This window comes from Seriola lalandi, unplaced genomic scaffold (genome assembly GCF_002814215.2).
Source record: "Seriola lalandi dorsalis isolate HSWRI2012SDOR001 ecotype SW California unplaced genomic scaffold, Sedor1 jcf7180002054758, whole genome shotgun sequence".
In the NCBI taxonomy this organism is placed as follows: Eukaryota; Metazoa; Chordata; class Actinopteri; order Carangiformes; family Carangidae; genus Seriola; species Seriola lalandi.
In genome coordinates, this window is record NW_019525311.1 from 256945 (window position 1) to 274778 (window position 17834).

Below are 17834 nucleotides of genomic sequence, written 5' to 3' on the forward strand. Positions count from 1 at the left end.
TGGAGGTGTGAAACGGTGACTGCTGTAGTCAGTTAATTTTAATTTGTGTCGGACTCGAACCCGTGGCCTCTGCGGTAAGGACCGAGCCTAAGCTCCACCAGTTGAGCCACAGATGTAACTACTTATTACAGTTGAAAAGGAGATGTCAAATCTTTAGTTACAGTAAAATAATCAAATACATTGCAGACAATCATCCACCCAGCATCCACAGAACATACTCCACATTTCAGTGTGTGAAATGCATCCTAACTGCTGTGTGTTGTTACTGTGTGAAGTAACAACACACAGCAGGCTAAAGTAGTAAAGTAAATGGTTTTAATGTAAAGATGAAACCACTGACCACAGTTAACACGAGCTAGCTAGCGTACAGATAAGATGATAACAAGGTGATAACAACCTTATCAAAAGTGGGTTGGAGTGTTTGTGTCAGAAAATTGTTCCAACAAGCATCATCCCTCCAGCTGTCTTCAAAGGCAAATGAATGTTCTCTCAGATCCACGTTTGACAGGTGGACGGACAGAGGAATGGGAACAGATGTCCAAAAAGATACGACAGATATCTAGTTAACAGGCTGATGTGACTTAAAATAGAAACTGATAATAGCACAGTTCGGCCAGTGCTGAGATCATAAGCATTGTTGAGTGCCATGCAGATAGCCATTTTATACATTTACAATCAGCTGTTCACAGCAATCTTTGCCTTAGAGCTGAGCACCTCCAACAAGGTCAACAAGGGACTTTGCATTAACCTGAAAGCTATTACCCATTTACATGTTTTTAATTTAGCACTGCACCATGTTTATTTGTATGTCTAAACAATAGACTGTGCTGTGCTTTGGCAACACTGAAGGAGAGAGAATTATTGTGTCTGACAGAGGCTAAGAGAGAGAATGACAGTGCAAGAGAGCGATGTTGTCGGAACAGGAGAGAGAGACAGAATATGTTTGAATCGTAAATTGTTTGTTGATAAGCTGCAGGCTGAGAGGAAGTGCGTTCTGAAAAGAGGCAGTACACGTATAAACCGGGGCAGACGAAAGACAGAAAGAGAGCACACCTGTACTTCTGCTTTCGGTCCCCAGGAGGGTGATAGGAGTATCAGCAGATAAGATGCATCCTGTCTGTGTGTGTATGTGTGGTGTGTGCAAGTAGGTGTGCTCAAGTATTCTGCACGCTTGTGCTGTCTGAATGTTCTTGTCATTTTGCACAGGTGAGCGTGTGTCATATCTGACTGCTTTGGAAAGGCTACACACTGCACGTGGAGTGTAGTGCGTGTGTGTGTATGTGTGTATGTGTGTGTGTGTGTCTCTCAGTCAGTGTGATTGCAGTGGTGGAGCTGTTAGTGTGTTAGCGCTGTGCTAAAAGGGCAGCGTGACCTCATCCCTGCCATGAGTAAATGTGCATGAAAGCGCCCCGGGGAGCGACTGAAGGGTGGATTGTTCAGGTCAGTGCCCACACTCGCCAACACTGGATCTCTCGGATGAGCCGGCTCCTCTCACAGACAGTGTCATTAATATATTTCAAGGAGTGGAAAACACAGCATCTGCTGTTTTGCACAGGGGTCTCTTGTGGCATACTGTCTTTTGATGGCATTCATAAAGAGCCAGAGCCCACAGCAAATAGAGTATGAAACCGATAGAAAATCCCTCGCAGTGAGCTCCGCTGCCTGCGAAGCAATGAACAGTTATTGAGTAGTAGAGTATTGTTATGATCCAAGTCGTTTGCCTGTGGTCCTTGAGCTGCAGAGAATTTCTTGTTCCTATTGAATGTGCACTTAGCCTTTATGTTTCACAACATCGGAATCTAACCGAAAGGCCCACGGGAGCCCATTTTTCAGGTGGAGGAGCCAACCAGCCAAAGTGCTTTTGCTGCCCTAGCTTTGCTCTCTAGAAAATTACAAATTTAAATTGCCTCAGAGTGGCTTTATGTGCTTTTCACATTTTTGCATGTTATCTTGGCCTATCACATTTTGCAGCTATGTGGAAAAATGAATTGAACACGGGAGGTGACTGGATAGAATTTTTGTAATGCCTCTAGTAGAAGGGAGGGATATTTCTGAACAACAGTAGGGAGAAAATCACTGGATAGCCCTTGTAGCCCTTGTTTCCCTGACATAAACCTGGTATGACCAAGAAACCTTTCAATTATTAATATCCATGGGGGCATGCCCGTCCCAAATTGTTTTTTCATGGTTGGATGTGAGCAGCACTAAGTGCTCTGGGCAGTACTGCAATCGATCCACAGTCTCTACTCTTTCGAGGACACTCGGGTGGCACCGCTCAGATCAGGCTCCTGAACTGGTGCCTCACACCAGTGGCTGGCCAGGGGATGTAATCTGTGGAGTGGGCATCCTGGGGTTAGACAGTTCCACCTGTGGAGGGAAAGAATATAGGACCTTTCTGCCAAGTGTAAGAGCTGTGGTAAAATTAGTATGGCTCCAGAAAAAACGCTGCTACTGCTCAAGTGTCGTGGAAATTTACTGGAAGAGGTGCTTGAGCCTAGAAAGCATTTTTATTCTATCGTCTTTCATCTACCTGAACATTTTTTTTTTTTTTTGGTATCATCAGAGAACTGGAAGAGCTCAGTAGTCACTAGAGACTGTAGATTAGAACATGAGGTGTCTACTCAGTGAGATCCTTTTAATGAAGAAATTAATGCTTTATTAAAAATTCAGCTTTGAGAGAATCAATGTTCAAGAGTGCGGAATATGAATCAAATTATGAGTTAATTAGGTTATTGATTAGGAAACTGGCGTAATGATAATGATTATGTCAAAATGTTGATCATGTGAATGGACAATTTGCTAATCACACATTTAAACCATCTTTAGAGCCATTTATTGTTCATGTCATGTTGTTCGTGTCTCCTTTTCAATCTCACTACCATTGTCATTTTTGTCTATTAAAAACAGAACATACCAACAATATGGACACACATATACTAAAGGCCCAGACTGAGGTTTTGTTGGGGTAAAGTGGATGGGGCACCTCTAAAAACTCCAATAAGTACTTAAGGCACAACATATAAGAGGGGGGACAAGAAATTTATATTAAAAGCCGCTGCACCTGATTTATCATTGCCAACTGCCCCAGAGGAAATTCTGTCTGAAATTTAATATCATATCTGTATTTCCACTGAACATTTAGAGAGACAGAGAGAGAGAGAGAGAGAGAGAGAGAGATACCTAGATAAGTCAGTGTGATTTTTCATATATATATATATATATATATATATATATGATATAAAATTATCTGACAATTGTATGATACATTTAAGGTCTCCACACATTTTCATCTACTGCCTCCCTTTGTTCCTGCTTGAACGTGTAGCTTTCCTGACTATCAGTAGCTCACAGTTGTTCCACTGTGGTGATATGATTGAATCAGACAATTAAAATACTTATAAATATTTATATATTTATTTTATCTATTTACAGCTAGAATTTAGTCAAAAAGTCTCCCACATTGATTTTTTAAATCACTGATGTTTTTGTTGAGCTGACAACATGTTTTCAGGTCCTCACACATCGGTGCAAAATATGATTACAGTTCTAAAAAGTTTTCTCTTTAACCAGTACTTCAAGATCAGCAGCAGAAAACTCTTCCATGTATTTTTGCAAAAGTGTTGCTATGCAGCATCAGATTGGATAAATTTAAGGATAGGTTCAATACTTTTCTTAAAACAATAGCCAGGTGTGCTTATGAAGATTTAAACAGGTCTTGCTTTCCGTAATCATTCTCCTGTATATACTAGTTATTAAAAGATCCTTCATAATGTGCCTCCATTGTAAAACATGGGGTTTAAAATTCACACTCATTGTTCTGTGCAAAGAGATCAGTGGAGTGAAACCTGTTTGAATATTCATATGAGCTCTTTACTGTTACTGTAAAACAGACTTAAAGCAAATCTGATAAACTGCAGCTGGGTTAATTTGCATCTGTAGTTTTAACCTGCGAGATAGAAAAAAATTGCACTAACCCAAAGTTTTGTATCCGTGACAGTGACTTGCAGTAGGCCCAGTAAATATCTCCTCATGTGACATCTAGACACCTAGACCATGTAACTGTGGCGTCCCCAGTTTTAATCTGACAGGAGACCTTTGTCACATGCTATTCCCTTATCTGCCGTACCCTTTTCCTTCCCGCTAGCTTTTAACTTTAAAAACCTTGACATAATGGCTGGGTTGAGAAGCAAAGCTACACAGGTATGCTTTACTTTTTTAAAATTTTTTTTATTATTTTTAGTACACTACTAGTCGCTCATGGTTTTTCCTGCTTAAGGATTTCTTTAGGTCGAAGCGTTACCTTCAGATATGATTAATTTGTTTGACTATATTACATCATATGAGAAATCTTATGTCTATGTTCAGTTCTTACTGATTTAATTTGCACTCCTACAGAGGTGTTAAGCAGGTGTCAGAGCGGAGCCAGTACACCTCAGCCGGTAGGCCCAAATTTAATAACAGAGTGAGCAGCAGCAGTGAAAAGACAGTTGAGAGTCAGTAACTGGAGTGACAGGTGTCACTGTGAAAGTGTTGCCAACTGCTATTACTTGATCCCAATCATTAACACTTTTGATTAAACACCTTCTCATTTGTCATTCTTTAAAATCAAATTGTCTCTCCACTAAATGATATGTGTGCACGTGGTCATCATCTGCCCCTCTCAGCCGCTCTTTGTTTGTCCTAGCTGTTTTATTTTGTAATGTCCTTTCTTGTTTGTTATCGTTTTAATTTGACTTCCTGTTCTTGTTTTTTTTTCCAACCTGTCTGATTGCTTGCCCCGCCCCAGTTAGTTTCAGCTGTGTCCTGCGGTCTTCCCTTCACCAGGTCGTATCAGACGAACTTTGTCAGTTAATGTGATGCTTCCTGCTTCAGATTGTATTTCCTACTGCTACTTCGGTTTGGATTTTCTAGTTTTGTTCCTGTGTTTGGGCCTCCGTGCTTCCTGATGTTTCTTGGGGTTTCCTCCAAGTGCTTCTGCCAGCTTGTAAGTCTTGGACATTTTAGTTATTTAAGTATTTTCATTTCACCTATCAGCCTGTGTCTGTGTTTGGGTCCTGAAAACCTCAATTGATACACATATTATTTTTTGTGTTTTTTTTTTCTTCGTTATAACAAAGAAAGGGTTTATTTAAGATGCATTGTTTGTTTTTAAAGATTAAAAATTGGACAAAAATGGAATAAACAAAACTTAATGGTTAAAATTTGCAGTTGAACAATTTTTTTCTTAATTCGTAATATGAATGTGTTTTAGGTTGAACATTTTTTCTTATTAGTTACCTAGTTTAGTTACTTAGATGAACTGGAATATTCAGCAGCTCATTTACATTTTCTGCTAATTCTCCAGCTCATGTGATGAACACCATGTTTACTGTACACCACTACTGTAATAGCGTCTCCTTGCAGCAGGAAGCAACAACTTTTGGATGCATCCATGAAATCCTTTTAAGAGTCTGATTAAATGTTTGGTAAAATTGACCGTGACAGTGATTATGCCAAAGTAACATACACATTGATCATACCACTGAAACTTAGTTGGCCCAGATATATGAGTGTGGAGGGAGCCGGCGCATAATAAACCAGGTGATGGTAATCAGTTTGAAACCAGACTGGATAGGGAAAAAGTGATGGGAATGAGAAGGGTTTGAGTTGACAGTTTCCACCTAGTCGGACAAATATAGCCATTTACCAAGGTGAAAATCAAATCCAAGATCTCCTCTCTATATCAATTTGGCTGCCATCTATACTTTTCATGTGGAAAGAGTCTTGAAAACAGATTCTAGGTGTCTCTCAGCACCAAGCTATTTAAGATACTGTGGGCAGCTCCTGGTGCTGAAATTGAGTTTCAAAAATACATGTACAGTCGCACTTGCTCCTTCATTACAAGATACAGAATCTCATTACCTCCTAACTGGATTTCTAAAAAAAGGTAAGTTCACAGATGAATAACAAAAAGTACTTTAATTTAGACCATACATATAACTAATATAATTTTATTTCCAAACTGTTGTTATACCCAAAAAGAATTAGAACAAAACTATATCTTTAGTTTTCTCTGCTCCTCCTTTACTTTTCATGGTTATCAGTGAGACATTATAGCTTTTATTGGGAGGTTCTGTGGCTCATCATGGCATAGCTAATGAGACCTAAATAATTCATCACACAGATAGTATCGAGTTAAAGTCCACATCTGTCAGACCTTCAGGTCTAAGTTTATTGCAGCAGCTATAATCTGGGGATCTGTACATATACAAGGACCGCACTGAGGCCTGAATTCAAACAAACCTTTCTGCTATGAGTTTGACAGTGGTAACACAAATCTCAATGCTCTATTCTAGTGTTTGGCTGAGAAGTGGTGTGTATCATTGACTTCCCCTTGACTTCTGTCAGGTTTCAGACAGAGGAAGAGAAAGGTGTTGTGGGAGTCCAGCAGTTCTCCAGAGACCTGTCCTCACCTGGTAGAGTCCGTCCCCTGTGAGGATCCCACCTGCTACTTGTGGCAGGTCCAACAAGAGGGAAGTTGCATTCCCAATAAGGGCTCCTGTGGTCCTGGAACTGCGGTGCAGAATGTGACCTGTGTCAGCTCTGAAGGTATTGTTTTGTTTCTCATTTATCTTTTGTCCAATCACTTTAACACAGAGACAGTTTTTCTCGGTCATTCAATTTGGCCTTCTTCCAGCTAAAGCCTACTTGAGCGTATATTTTGACAATTTGTGAAATATGCTTACTTGTCCAGAGTTAGAAGAGAAGATCGATACCACTTTATCTCATTTTTCACTTTAATTCATTTATGGATTAAACAAACCATATAATGTGCTTTAGAGGTTCTGGCAGCCAGATTTTGTTACTATTTGAAAGGAGCAAGTCTACCTCTGGTGGTGCTAATCATAGACTGCAACATTTCTTCACACATAGAATTAGACTAGAACTACAGCTAGCTGTTAAATTCATTAAGGCTATAGTAGAGCTACCAGTGCTGTGGTCTGGCCACAATAACATTATCAATAGTATTGTGATGCATGAACTATCAGGTATAATGTGATCCATTGTACTCAGCCATATCATTATATTGGGTGATAGGAACATCAACGTTAACAGAGCATGTATTATTCATGAGGGACCATCAAGTTTATGGGCACAGAAAACACTGACCTGATTAAAAGTCAGAATCACAGCTTCCTACCACGCATTAATTGCTCATTTCCATAGATTATAAATCTAATTGCAACCTTTTTTGCCTGTGTTTTATTATGCTGTCACAATGGATCATGTGTATGTTTATCAGGAGGGCAGAAAAGGGCGTAAATATATTAGCCAATGGGGGAGTCTAATGAGTTTTGACAGGACAACTGAGCTTTGGCGGGTTTGAGGAAAAAGTCTTATGAAATTATCTGCGGCGGATTTATTGTTAGTGAATGTTGACAAGTTGTTCACTGTTACTTCCTTAATTGGCTTATCGGATTTACCAGTCAAGCGTGTTTGGTTATTTTCATACATAGTCACAACAGTGTCAAGGCCAAGTTGCTAAGTGATGCAAACTATTGTAAGGATCTCTGTGTTTTCTTTCTTTGTACTACTGACTACAAGCCTCACTTAGCATGCCAGTATGATTCACAGTCTCACAGCTCATACTGTATGAATGAAAAGCAGTTTAAGGCATGGTAGGAGAATTGTTTCCATTTTAAATCTGAAAAGTTTCAGATCATCATTACTGTCTTTTAAAATCTAATTCAATAAGGTCCACTAAATCTTGCTTGTCAAATCTACACAAAGAAAATGTGAATGCTTGTCCCTTCCTTTGGATACAACCCATAGGACCGTAGTGGCAGGGGTGCCATACCTCATAATGGTAACAATAATTAATAGGTGGTTAAAGTTGTGGACCTTCTTGGTCGTGGTTATAATAATATACACATGGATAATCAGTCTCACACAGGAAACAAACACCCATCCATCCACCCCAATTTCCTAAAGCAGACTTAATCACTCTTTATACAACGTCCTCCTTCACTCCAGTCACAATTACTACAGCTGCTAGGGGTCGCCTAACGATGAAACGTAATTACGGGTCTTACTAAACTGCTTGCACAGATTCGTCATATCATGTGATAAAGACATTTTGCGAGATGATGCATTTTCCGCTTTTCTATTAGATTTTTTGTGAATGGTTCTGATAAAATATAACTATTGAAAAGATGTTTGGCAGGGTGATGATCCTTGTGACAAGGATTTGAGACTGCTGTCAGTCTAAATGTACTTTGTTCCAAATAAAACCAAATAAAATGCACCATCTACATGCTCATTACACTTGATTAAACCCACATCAAGTAATGTTCCTTAAACCAAGCACTGCTATTTTTGAATGGCAGACAGATAATTGGATTGACAGAATAAGTCTGTTGCTAGGTTTATTATTTTTTGTGCAAACATCTCAGTGACCCCTTTTCATCATGGTTTTGCTCCAGACAGAATATACCTCTTGTTAGTTTTCTGTTATGCTTGACATATAAATTTTGTAGACCTTGGAGAAAGCAACCGCTAATTGCCTGTCTGTCTGCACATTTAGTCTCAACACATTCAATTTCTCCTTCCCTGCTGTTACACAAGTAAAGATGATGGACACTTTGTCTGTGCAATACTGAAATGTTGGAAGAAAGGCAGGAAGATATGCTTCTCTCCTGGGAAAAATAAAGTTTAAGCTTTTGCCAGTCACGAAAGACTCTGGACTAATTGTATTTCAAGTCTGTCAAGGTCAGGGTTTTATTCAAAGTCCCCACCGTTCAACTCCCAAAAGATTCCCAATATCAAACACAGAACATGAAGAATACATAATAAACTTTAGGTTATTTACATAACCCCAGTTCTTTGAGTAATATGAGTGAGATGTCTCACTATGGGAGCACGCCTCACTGCGACCCTCAGAAGCACTTATCTCATTACGCAAATCCTGATTGGCTGGTGAACGTGTCCGTCCAACAGAGCAGGCAAGAAGGGTTGTCTGGTTAGACATCTCATACATATTACTCAAAGAACTGGGGTTATGTAAATAACCTAAAGTTCAAGTAATAATAGAAGTAATTTTCCAGTAATAATCCATTTGATGTCTCACTATGGGATGTGCTAGCTCCCGTATTGCCAGACAAGCTTATCTAGTGTTCAACCAACCCCCAGGAGAGAGAGTCACTCTGTTCCAGTTTGGACTCCAAAACCGCGCGCACCACGCACAGGGCTGAGACGTCCAGCATATAAAAGCAGACAAAGATGAGAGGCGAGGACTCAACCTCTAGTCGACCATCCTTTGTACAGTTATGATATTACAAGGTGGGTGGCGGGATTACACTACACAGCACACGGTGCTTCTCTCAGAGTATTAACCACAGGTGATCAGTTTTAAGGTGAGCATTAATTCCGATCTACCTGTCACGTATTTTTTTTAATGAAGCGGCCCATAATGATCGCCGGCCAATCAATCGGGGCATCCCTATATTTAAGTGCATATTTTTGGGGGACATCAGAAATTTTTTTGAGTCCAGGGCTGAGAAAGGATGTTTTAAGGAACATTGCTAACATTGTGCTACATAGAGGACATACACAGAGAAATACAAAACCGTTATAATGAGCCTTTTAAGTAAGTAATGACTAATGAGTAAGTGGCTAAAGTAAGGCTACTTGTGTATTTGAAATGATAAGCCATGTTTGAGTTCGATGAATGACAGGACAATATATGCATGTCGCCTTCTTGAAGGAATCTTTTACCCTCTTTAAATGACCCCCCCCCCTTTAAATTTCCTGCCCAATATGTGCAATTACTGTCACAGACTGTGTTTACCATCTGTTTCCATATTTGAGCTAGCATGTCCCTGAAGAGTTGCCATAAGGATGTTGTTCTTGAAGTCCCGCTCGTGCTAGTAAAGATAACTAAGTTGTTGCTGCTGTTCATTGTAATATATCTATTTCCTGTTTATTATTTTATTACCAAATATGCCCAGTCATGTGAACCCAAGATGCATTATTATCTAATAACCTCAGGGACCAGCTGCATAAACAATGTCTGTTCGTGAGTGACTTTTGCCACTTCGTGTGGAGTTTTTTTTTTTTCACCTACTTATCTCTACTTATGTTTGGTCAAGTATTGGGGGGGCAGCCCTACTAATCACTGTATGGGGCTACATCTGTGTTTGTTAAGACTTTCCAATAATATTTTACGGTACTTTACAAATCTGTGGAGAGAGCAATGGGGGTGTGAGTTGTTGTGGCAGGAATGTTTATGCCGACTGTGGAGAGTACCTCCAGACGCACATTTCTTGGTTTCAATCATTTTCACTTTTTCGAGAAGTGCAGAAAATATTTGACAGGGGGAGACAGGTAGAGAGGAGAGGGAGAGAGATGTAGGAGTGACATATCTGCAGAGATGAAAGAAATGTTTACAATAATCTGCTATGTTGTCATAAACAGGACGCATCTGTGATATTTGTGGGTGCACATATCATTTTTTCAATAGTGGCAGCTTGTCTTGTAATCATAAAAATACATTAGCTGACTGAGCTGACTTGATTTTAAGGAGCTCTCTGGGTTCATAAAAGATGTTGGATCTAGATTTCATAGTTATTTATGGATAACAGATTACCTAGATAAGAAGTGGGGAAGATGCACACAAAGTGAAAGACAGGCCTTGTCTACAATCTAGCTCATCCTGGCTTACCCTGTGTCACTGTTCGTAGGAAGACATATTTAATTAGAAGGAACTCACTAAGTCAGTCAGTCAGTGCCTATTGCCCTGGTCTAGTTGTACAGTGTCCCCATTCCATTCTAACCTCTGAAGTATTTAGCTTCACTGTGTAAGAACCCTAAACCAAACTCACCCTTTTATAACCTGGCGTTTTTAAAAAAAAAACAAAAAAATGACATCTTATTAAAGTGTTACAGCTCATCGTCTTATAATTATAATGAGATGGGGTACACATAATGTACATTGAGCGATGCCGTCCCAATAGATATTTTCAGAGAAGAAGTTCTAAACGGTGAATCCTGGCCAAGCTGTCGGTGAAAGAAGAACTGTTGAGTTTTATTTTTTGTGTTCAAACCTCTAGATAGTTGCCTTGTTGTCGATTATATTTTACAGTACATATAAGTACCCAGCACTCATTGTTTGCTGATGGCTGACTTGTGGAAAGGTCAGTGATTACCAGGCTTTTCCTGGCTGACTAGTTTGCTCACCATCCATTAGGTGTTGCTCCATTGTGAGCATGCTTTTATGTTCTGAACATAAGAATTGACAACATTTTTCTTGAATTATTCAGTTCGTCAATGTATTGAGGCACTTAGAGCAAAGATTTACAAATGCTCCCAGTGTGCAGCTGCTTTGAATGAAGACATTGAAAAGAATTGCAGAAAAACAAACCTTGAGCCATGAAGATAATTGTCATTGATGTTAATATATTACACTTAGCCTGAATAAGGGAAGTAGGTGTGTGAACTGGCAGGTACCATTTAAAGATTGTGAACTTCAATGAAGTGACAGGCGCCCCAGAGCTATGCAATGTTTTCTCCACTTTACTTCCTGATTGAGTAAGCATTTGTTTTCCAATTTCTCACCATATAACTACTCTGCATTTCAAGCCTGAAAATTCATGAAGTAGTCTGAGGAATGTCTACGCCTGTAAAGAGTCACAGACAGCAGTTTTTCAGCAAAGTTTATCTGATAGGGATTTAAATTATTATCAATGGCTGCTGAAGCAGTAAGAAAACATCCTCTAACACCTACACGCCAGCTTTATTGCTTAGCGAATGCATGGGGTAATTCCTAAAACCACTCAGGTGTGGATGAAATGGAATAGACTGGCGCAGGGGTGTTTAAGGACATTTTGGGGCTCAGCCAGGAGGATCATGTAGAGGGATCTACCCAAAAACTTTACTGAAGAAAATGCATCAGTCTGGTGCAACACACAGTCTGGATATACTCATGTTTATCTCTCGCATCCGTTTCCTGCCATCTGCTGGTCCACTTCAGCTTCTATAGATAACAGATACAGTCCTCAAAGAGTACAGAAAATACATGTGTATGTGATATGTGCTCATTACTCTAAATCAGAAATTTGTCAGAAGATTCAGAGATATCAGACTGCACTGTTACACATAATTTCATCTAAGAAGTTTGAAGTAAAATACAACATTGATGACTGTCTTTGTAAAGCTTTCAGCGAAGTCCCATTATAATTGATATAATAGTGTTAGTCTTTATGGTATAAGACTTTTTGACAGCTCTGGCATGATTGTAAGGTTGTCGAGGTGTGATTTAGCAATTCCTTTAGCACGTGATTATAACAACTAAATAGCAACTGAATTTGAGGTTTTCTGGTCCTCATTTAACTGTCTGTGTGGGGAATACTTTTTTATTCCATTAAAATTGTGAAGTACAAGTAGATTAGTACCCTTTTATTTGTATTTTCTCAGTATCAGTATACTTCTTTCTTACTCTACAAGATATTGTCAATGCTTCCCTCACAAGTTTAAAAAATAAATAAATAAACACTATTTAGACCTTTAAATGTTTAAGAGAAGAAGAAACTGTAATTGTGTAAAGCTGTATTTGCTATTTGCTAGGTTCTGAGTATCATATATATATGTGGGGTTTTTTTTTTTGTTTGTTTTTTAGCTTGACTGGGTTATGACTCACCTAAGGCAGGTGTTCTGGTGGCAGCAGAGAGTTAGGTTGTTATATCCAATTAAGGCAACCTTTAAATTAATTAAATCTTAAAATGTGTTATCTGCAACATCATCTTATTCACGTTAGTGTCTGCATTGCGGTTTTGAGCTGGATTAAGGTAAATCTAGAGTTGTTGCAAACTGAGTGAAACATTTTATGGCATCTTACACAGGGAGACTAATGGGCACTTGTTATATCCCATAATGATATTACTGGGCTGTAAACTACACCAAAATATAAACAATGGGCTGAGTTAGCCTAACCCACTAGCTTTTTGCCCCAGGCTTAGTGAAGTTGTTTTGACAGCTCCTACTCACCGCACAGTGACCATACACACCTGTGTAGTCAGTCCCATCTCCAAAACTACAGTGCCTACCAACCACAGCACAATCTGATTCAAACATACGGGTTGCAGCTGTGACTGACAGCTGACATGGCAGATCTGACCCCTTATAGATGCGTATTGGCTTACCTCTCCAAACCTTCGGATGGTCTGACATTTTCGAGCCTGGCAATAACCCAGCAGTATGGTTACCATCAGCCTGAGCTCTCTCTGCATGACTGGTCAGCAATATTCAGGTTTTGATGAACTCAGGAAAGCAGCTCTAAACTAAGCTGTGTGACTGTCACCAATAATGAAATTCTGAAGTAAGGAAGTTCTAAAGATATTATTCTGTTCGTGATTGTAAGAGTTTAATGTTCACAGTGATTTTGTCCAATTTGCTTTATTTTTTTTCCTGCCAGCTTTGTCTTAAAAGCTGTCGAGTGGAGAGTGGACATGATTATTTACTTTTAAGCAAAGACTTTTTTTTATATATCTGCCTGAATAATAGCAATGAAGAAGGTTAATTGGTGGGTGGGCGAGCAGAATAGAAATCATGTTGAAATTGCATGCAGGAGGCAGTGATATTATATCTGAGTAAGAGCCCCAACTACAGATCCCTATATTAATAATGCAAAAGGACCCCTAGGGCAGCCTCTATTTGCAGTCCCCCCCACCCCCCACCCCCCACACACAGACACACGTAGTCTCACGCATACACTTGCACGCATACATGAAATGTGGCTTTGGATTCCTATAATTTATCTTTAGGCAATGTTTCCGGGCATAGCTTTCAGAATCTTTTGTTAGTTTTGTTTGCTAATATATTCATTAGTCCTGTGTGATTTTCAAGCAGAACAACTGTTGAATAATTAGATTTTGCAGTTTGTGAAAAGGGATAGCAAATACTTGACTGTTGACAGTAATACATCTAAACAAATATTTAAATACGCCTAGAGCAGTAGAGAGCCTGTTATGTTTTGCATGACATCCCATACTCTTCTGTACATCTGTTTAATGTAAACTGTGTCGAAATAGCCACACATATATTTTTGCATTAATAGGGATAAACTGAACATAGTTTGTGTTCTGAGCCTTGATGACATCAGTTTATGCACTATATTGTGTCAAAATATAGTGCCAACACCATGTGACTTATACCAGTGTTGCTGACTATCATCATCTTACCGTTATCTTTACCTGTAAGTTCAATGATGGTTCAACTTCCACACTACATAATACTTTGTAGAGAAAACTGATTTTGGCCGGATTCTGTCCTGCTTCTGGCAATGGATTCATCTCAAACTGTAAAGCCTTATAACAGTGTGTAGGAAGTAATGATCGACCATGTCAGGAAACCAAAATATGTTCCCACTGGATGAAAGAGAACTCTGATGTATAACCTTTAAATAACCAATCATTGTTTTGTATGTGTGAATTATGAATTGACAACAACAGAATGGAAAACTAATACAGTATTTTTGAATTACATTGATTTGACAGTTTCGCTTTGTAATGCTGTAAACAAAAGGAAATGCTACCTTGACAAAGTGCATTGTTGTTGTCAAACTGTATATATTCTTTCACATTTTTGTCAAAGCACAGATAAAGCACATGACTGTCATCATATCCTCTATCTAAAATCTATAGGTTTGGTTTCTCTATTGGACAAACTGGAATTCTGCTGTCATTCCTATAAAAGTAATACAGGCTCCTGTTTCCCATTTAAAGTTTTTTGTCTTTCTGTATGTCATTGTCCATTTTCACATTCCAAAAGCAAAACGGGTCTCTTATCTCCACAACATTTACACAGGAACTGTATAGATAGTACAGATACAGTGTCAGTGTCCAGCCCTCTGAATGTAGGTGAGAAAGGTTGATTCACAGCGTCTATGGCACAAAATCTGTTTCATTTTATGCTCACTTTGTAATTACCTGGGTGGGAGCCATGGTGAGCCAAAATAATGAATTCCCACACAGCTTAAAGTCTTACTGTCAGTTCAAAATGGTTATGTAAAGTATCAGCACAATTCCTATTCAAGTGCTGCAGCCTCCAGATCTCTGCTAAGTTAGGTGCACTTAGAGATATATAATTGTAAAAATGATTTCTGGTCCCCCAGAGGCATTTCTTTAGTTTTATTCATTATTTTACAGTACTTTTCAATACTAACTCATCATAAAATCCCTACACTTGTGCCATATTACAGACATTGTCAATGCTGAGAATGAAGAAGTATCACTTAGACCAGTTTTGAGTTTTGTTCAACTTCAGCTGCAGAACTCTCCATATCATTCCATTTACATCTCCACTAATGACAGCAATAATGCATTCCATACAGTAGCCTGTAGGATTTCACCATTACTTCAAGCAGACGCCAACGTCTCCGGCTGTATACACGCTGTTGCTTTGATGATTGGGAATCTCTGATGCTTTGACTTCATGGGCGAAAGATTTTCAGACTCCCCAAGGGAGTTTTTCACATCTATCGAATGACACAATACCTAGGTTTGCACTCCTCACTGCCCTCCTCTGCATCAAGGGTATTCACTTGGAGAAGAAGAAAAAAAGACAAATTGGTAACAAATATGCCCTGGGGTTGTTATTGTTAAGCCATATTCCATGATGTAGTGACTGAGTTCAGCCAAGTTAATGATATTGCTATGTGAGCGTATATCTGAAAACAATGCCTCGGCGGCTGCTGGCATTGTTTTGACATCAGGATGGCATCCCTGTCTCTGAAATTGATCTCTCTCTCTCTTAGACAGAGACCTTGCACTCTGCTACCTCTGTGCAGGGTTCAACCAAAAATACAAGAAATACAAGAGAATTTTTTTACCAAGGGTATAATTCAGTCATTAACATTCATGTGAGGATGTTTTCTATCATTTTAGTGTTTAATCACACAATAGAAGAGTCATTATCATGTGCAGCAAAAAGAAAAGGCTGTGTCTTTCCTTTGCTGGTTCATTCCTAACGGAAGAGTTAACTGGGAGCGGTGATAAATATTTCATAACATGGCTTCAAGTTGAAGGCTGAAGGATAGCTTTTAAAACTAGCTCAGAATACCAATGGGAAGGCCTGATAATTTTCTTTAAATAAAATGATATTTGTGTTCGACAGAATTTTTCTAACACTTAGGAAGGATGCCCACTTACATTTGATCTGGATTTTTTATTGAAGAGGAAATCCGTTTCCCCTTAAGGATCAAAAAAACTTTCCATTTGGCAAACTTTGCCAATATAGGATTGTATGAATTTTTGAGTTATTAAATTAATTAAAAAGAAAAAAATCATCAAAAGATGCATCTTCAACTTGCTACTATTAACAACCATGTGCTCATCTTATACTCCTATATTACCATGTGTTTATGTTCTAGTTGTGTTCAATAAAGTATCTATCTATCTATCTATCTATCTATCTAGATTTAGCCTGATTGCATGTATATCTTGCGACAAGAAAATCTGCTCATGATCTTTTCCCATGTCTCAGCTGCACACCGTTTCAGGTACACATTCCCCTCTACTCTTGAAAGAACATGCAGACTTTACAGACAATGGTAAACAACAGAAACTAGACAACTGAGACAAGTGGGGCATGTCAAAGTAGCTGACCACATACTGTAGTTCCAGTTGTTGCACTCCATGTGAACTGCATTTACACTTCACTACTTTCGGTGTGATCAGAATGAAAACCTGCTCACCTCTGCAGGTCATTTGTGCATCAGTGTGTCTTCGTTATATTTGATATATGCATTTCCAATGTGGATGAGAGAGAGAACTGACTGTAATCATGTAATCTGATCATCTGAGATGTATGATTGTACTGCTTGTTACAAATAGGGTCATACTTCCTTTATGCTTCTCATTTACATATGTCACTTCATGCATGTCCTTTATCTGGATTTGGATTTTAATCCAGTCCCAATGTGTGTTGGTTCAAAAATACATGAAGTGCAACGGGTTTTAGGGTCTCGATTCTAAAGATCAGTTTGAACCCTTAAGACTTATGTCTCCTTTTCAATTTTATTATCTCAAATTGCCTTCCTCAGGGGAAGATGTGCCCATCGCTCACTGTGCAGACGACCCCCCACCCACAGAAGTGGTCTGCGAGGTTGCCTGTCCTGCAGACTGTGTGGTTGGCTCTTGGTCCTCCTGGTCCCCCTGCTCACACAGCTGTGCCACTAAGACCTCTGAAGGCAGACAAAGCCGCACTCGCACTGTGTTAGCTATCCCAGGCAAAGGTAATGCAACATTCTCTCTGACTTCTTTGGCTTTTCACCCTATGTTAATGACTATTTCTTGTCGCTGTGTTGCTTTGCTTCTTTTGTGCAGAACTTCACAGATATCAGTTTTGAGTCTAACAAAAAGTCATTACCGTGGTGATTTTATTTTGATTTGTATTTCTGTTGATGAAGCATGGCTGAATAGGCTAAAAGGCTAAATACTAATAATTAGTATATAATAGTTTGGGAGAAACAGGTTATTCCCAGAGCATGGCGTAGGGCAGGAGGTGTTTTTATCCCAAAGGAGAAGGAATCCTCAGACCTGAGTCAGTTTCGAATGATCTCTCTCCTAAATGTAGAGGGGAAGATCTTCTTTAGTGTAGTCGCACGGAGATTAACTAGTTATTTAGAAAGGAATAGCTTAATTGATACTGCAGTACAGAAGGCAGGAATACCAGGGTTCGCAGGATGTTTAGAGCACACTAGCATGATTTGGCATCAGATTCAGGCAGCCAAGACAGAGAAAAGAGACTTGAATGTCATATTTTTGGATTTAGCAAACGCGTTTGGTTCAGTGCCACATAGC

General features: G+C 39.1%; 1 protein-coding gene across 1 annotated transcript in view; it reads left to right on the forward strand.

The window, feature by feature from the left end:
* thsd7ba (thrombospondin, type I, domain containing 7Ba) overlaps positions 1 to 17834 on the forward strand; it is a 123175-nt gene that overhangs the window by 40622 nt on the left and 64719 nt on the right. The window contains exons 6-7 of the mRNA XM_023424902.2: positions 6388 to 6588; positions 17075 to 17266. Coding sequence (XP_023280670.1) covers positions 6388 to 6588; positions 17075 to 17266 — 393 coding nt within the window. The remainder of the gene's footprint in view (positions 1 to 6387; positions 6589 to 17074; positions 17267 to 17834) is intronic.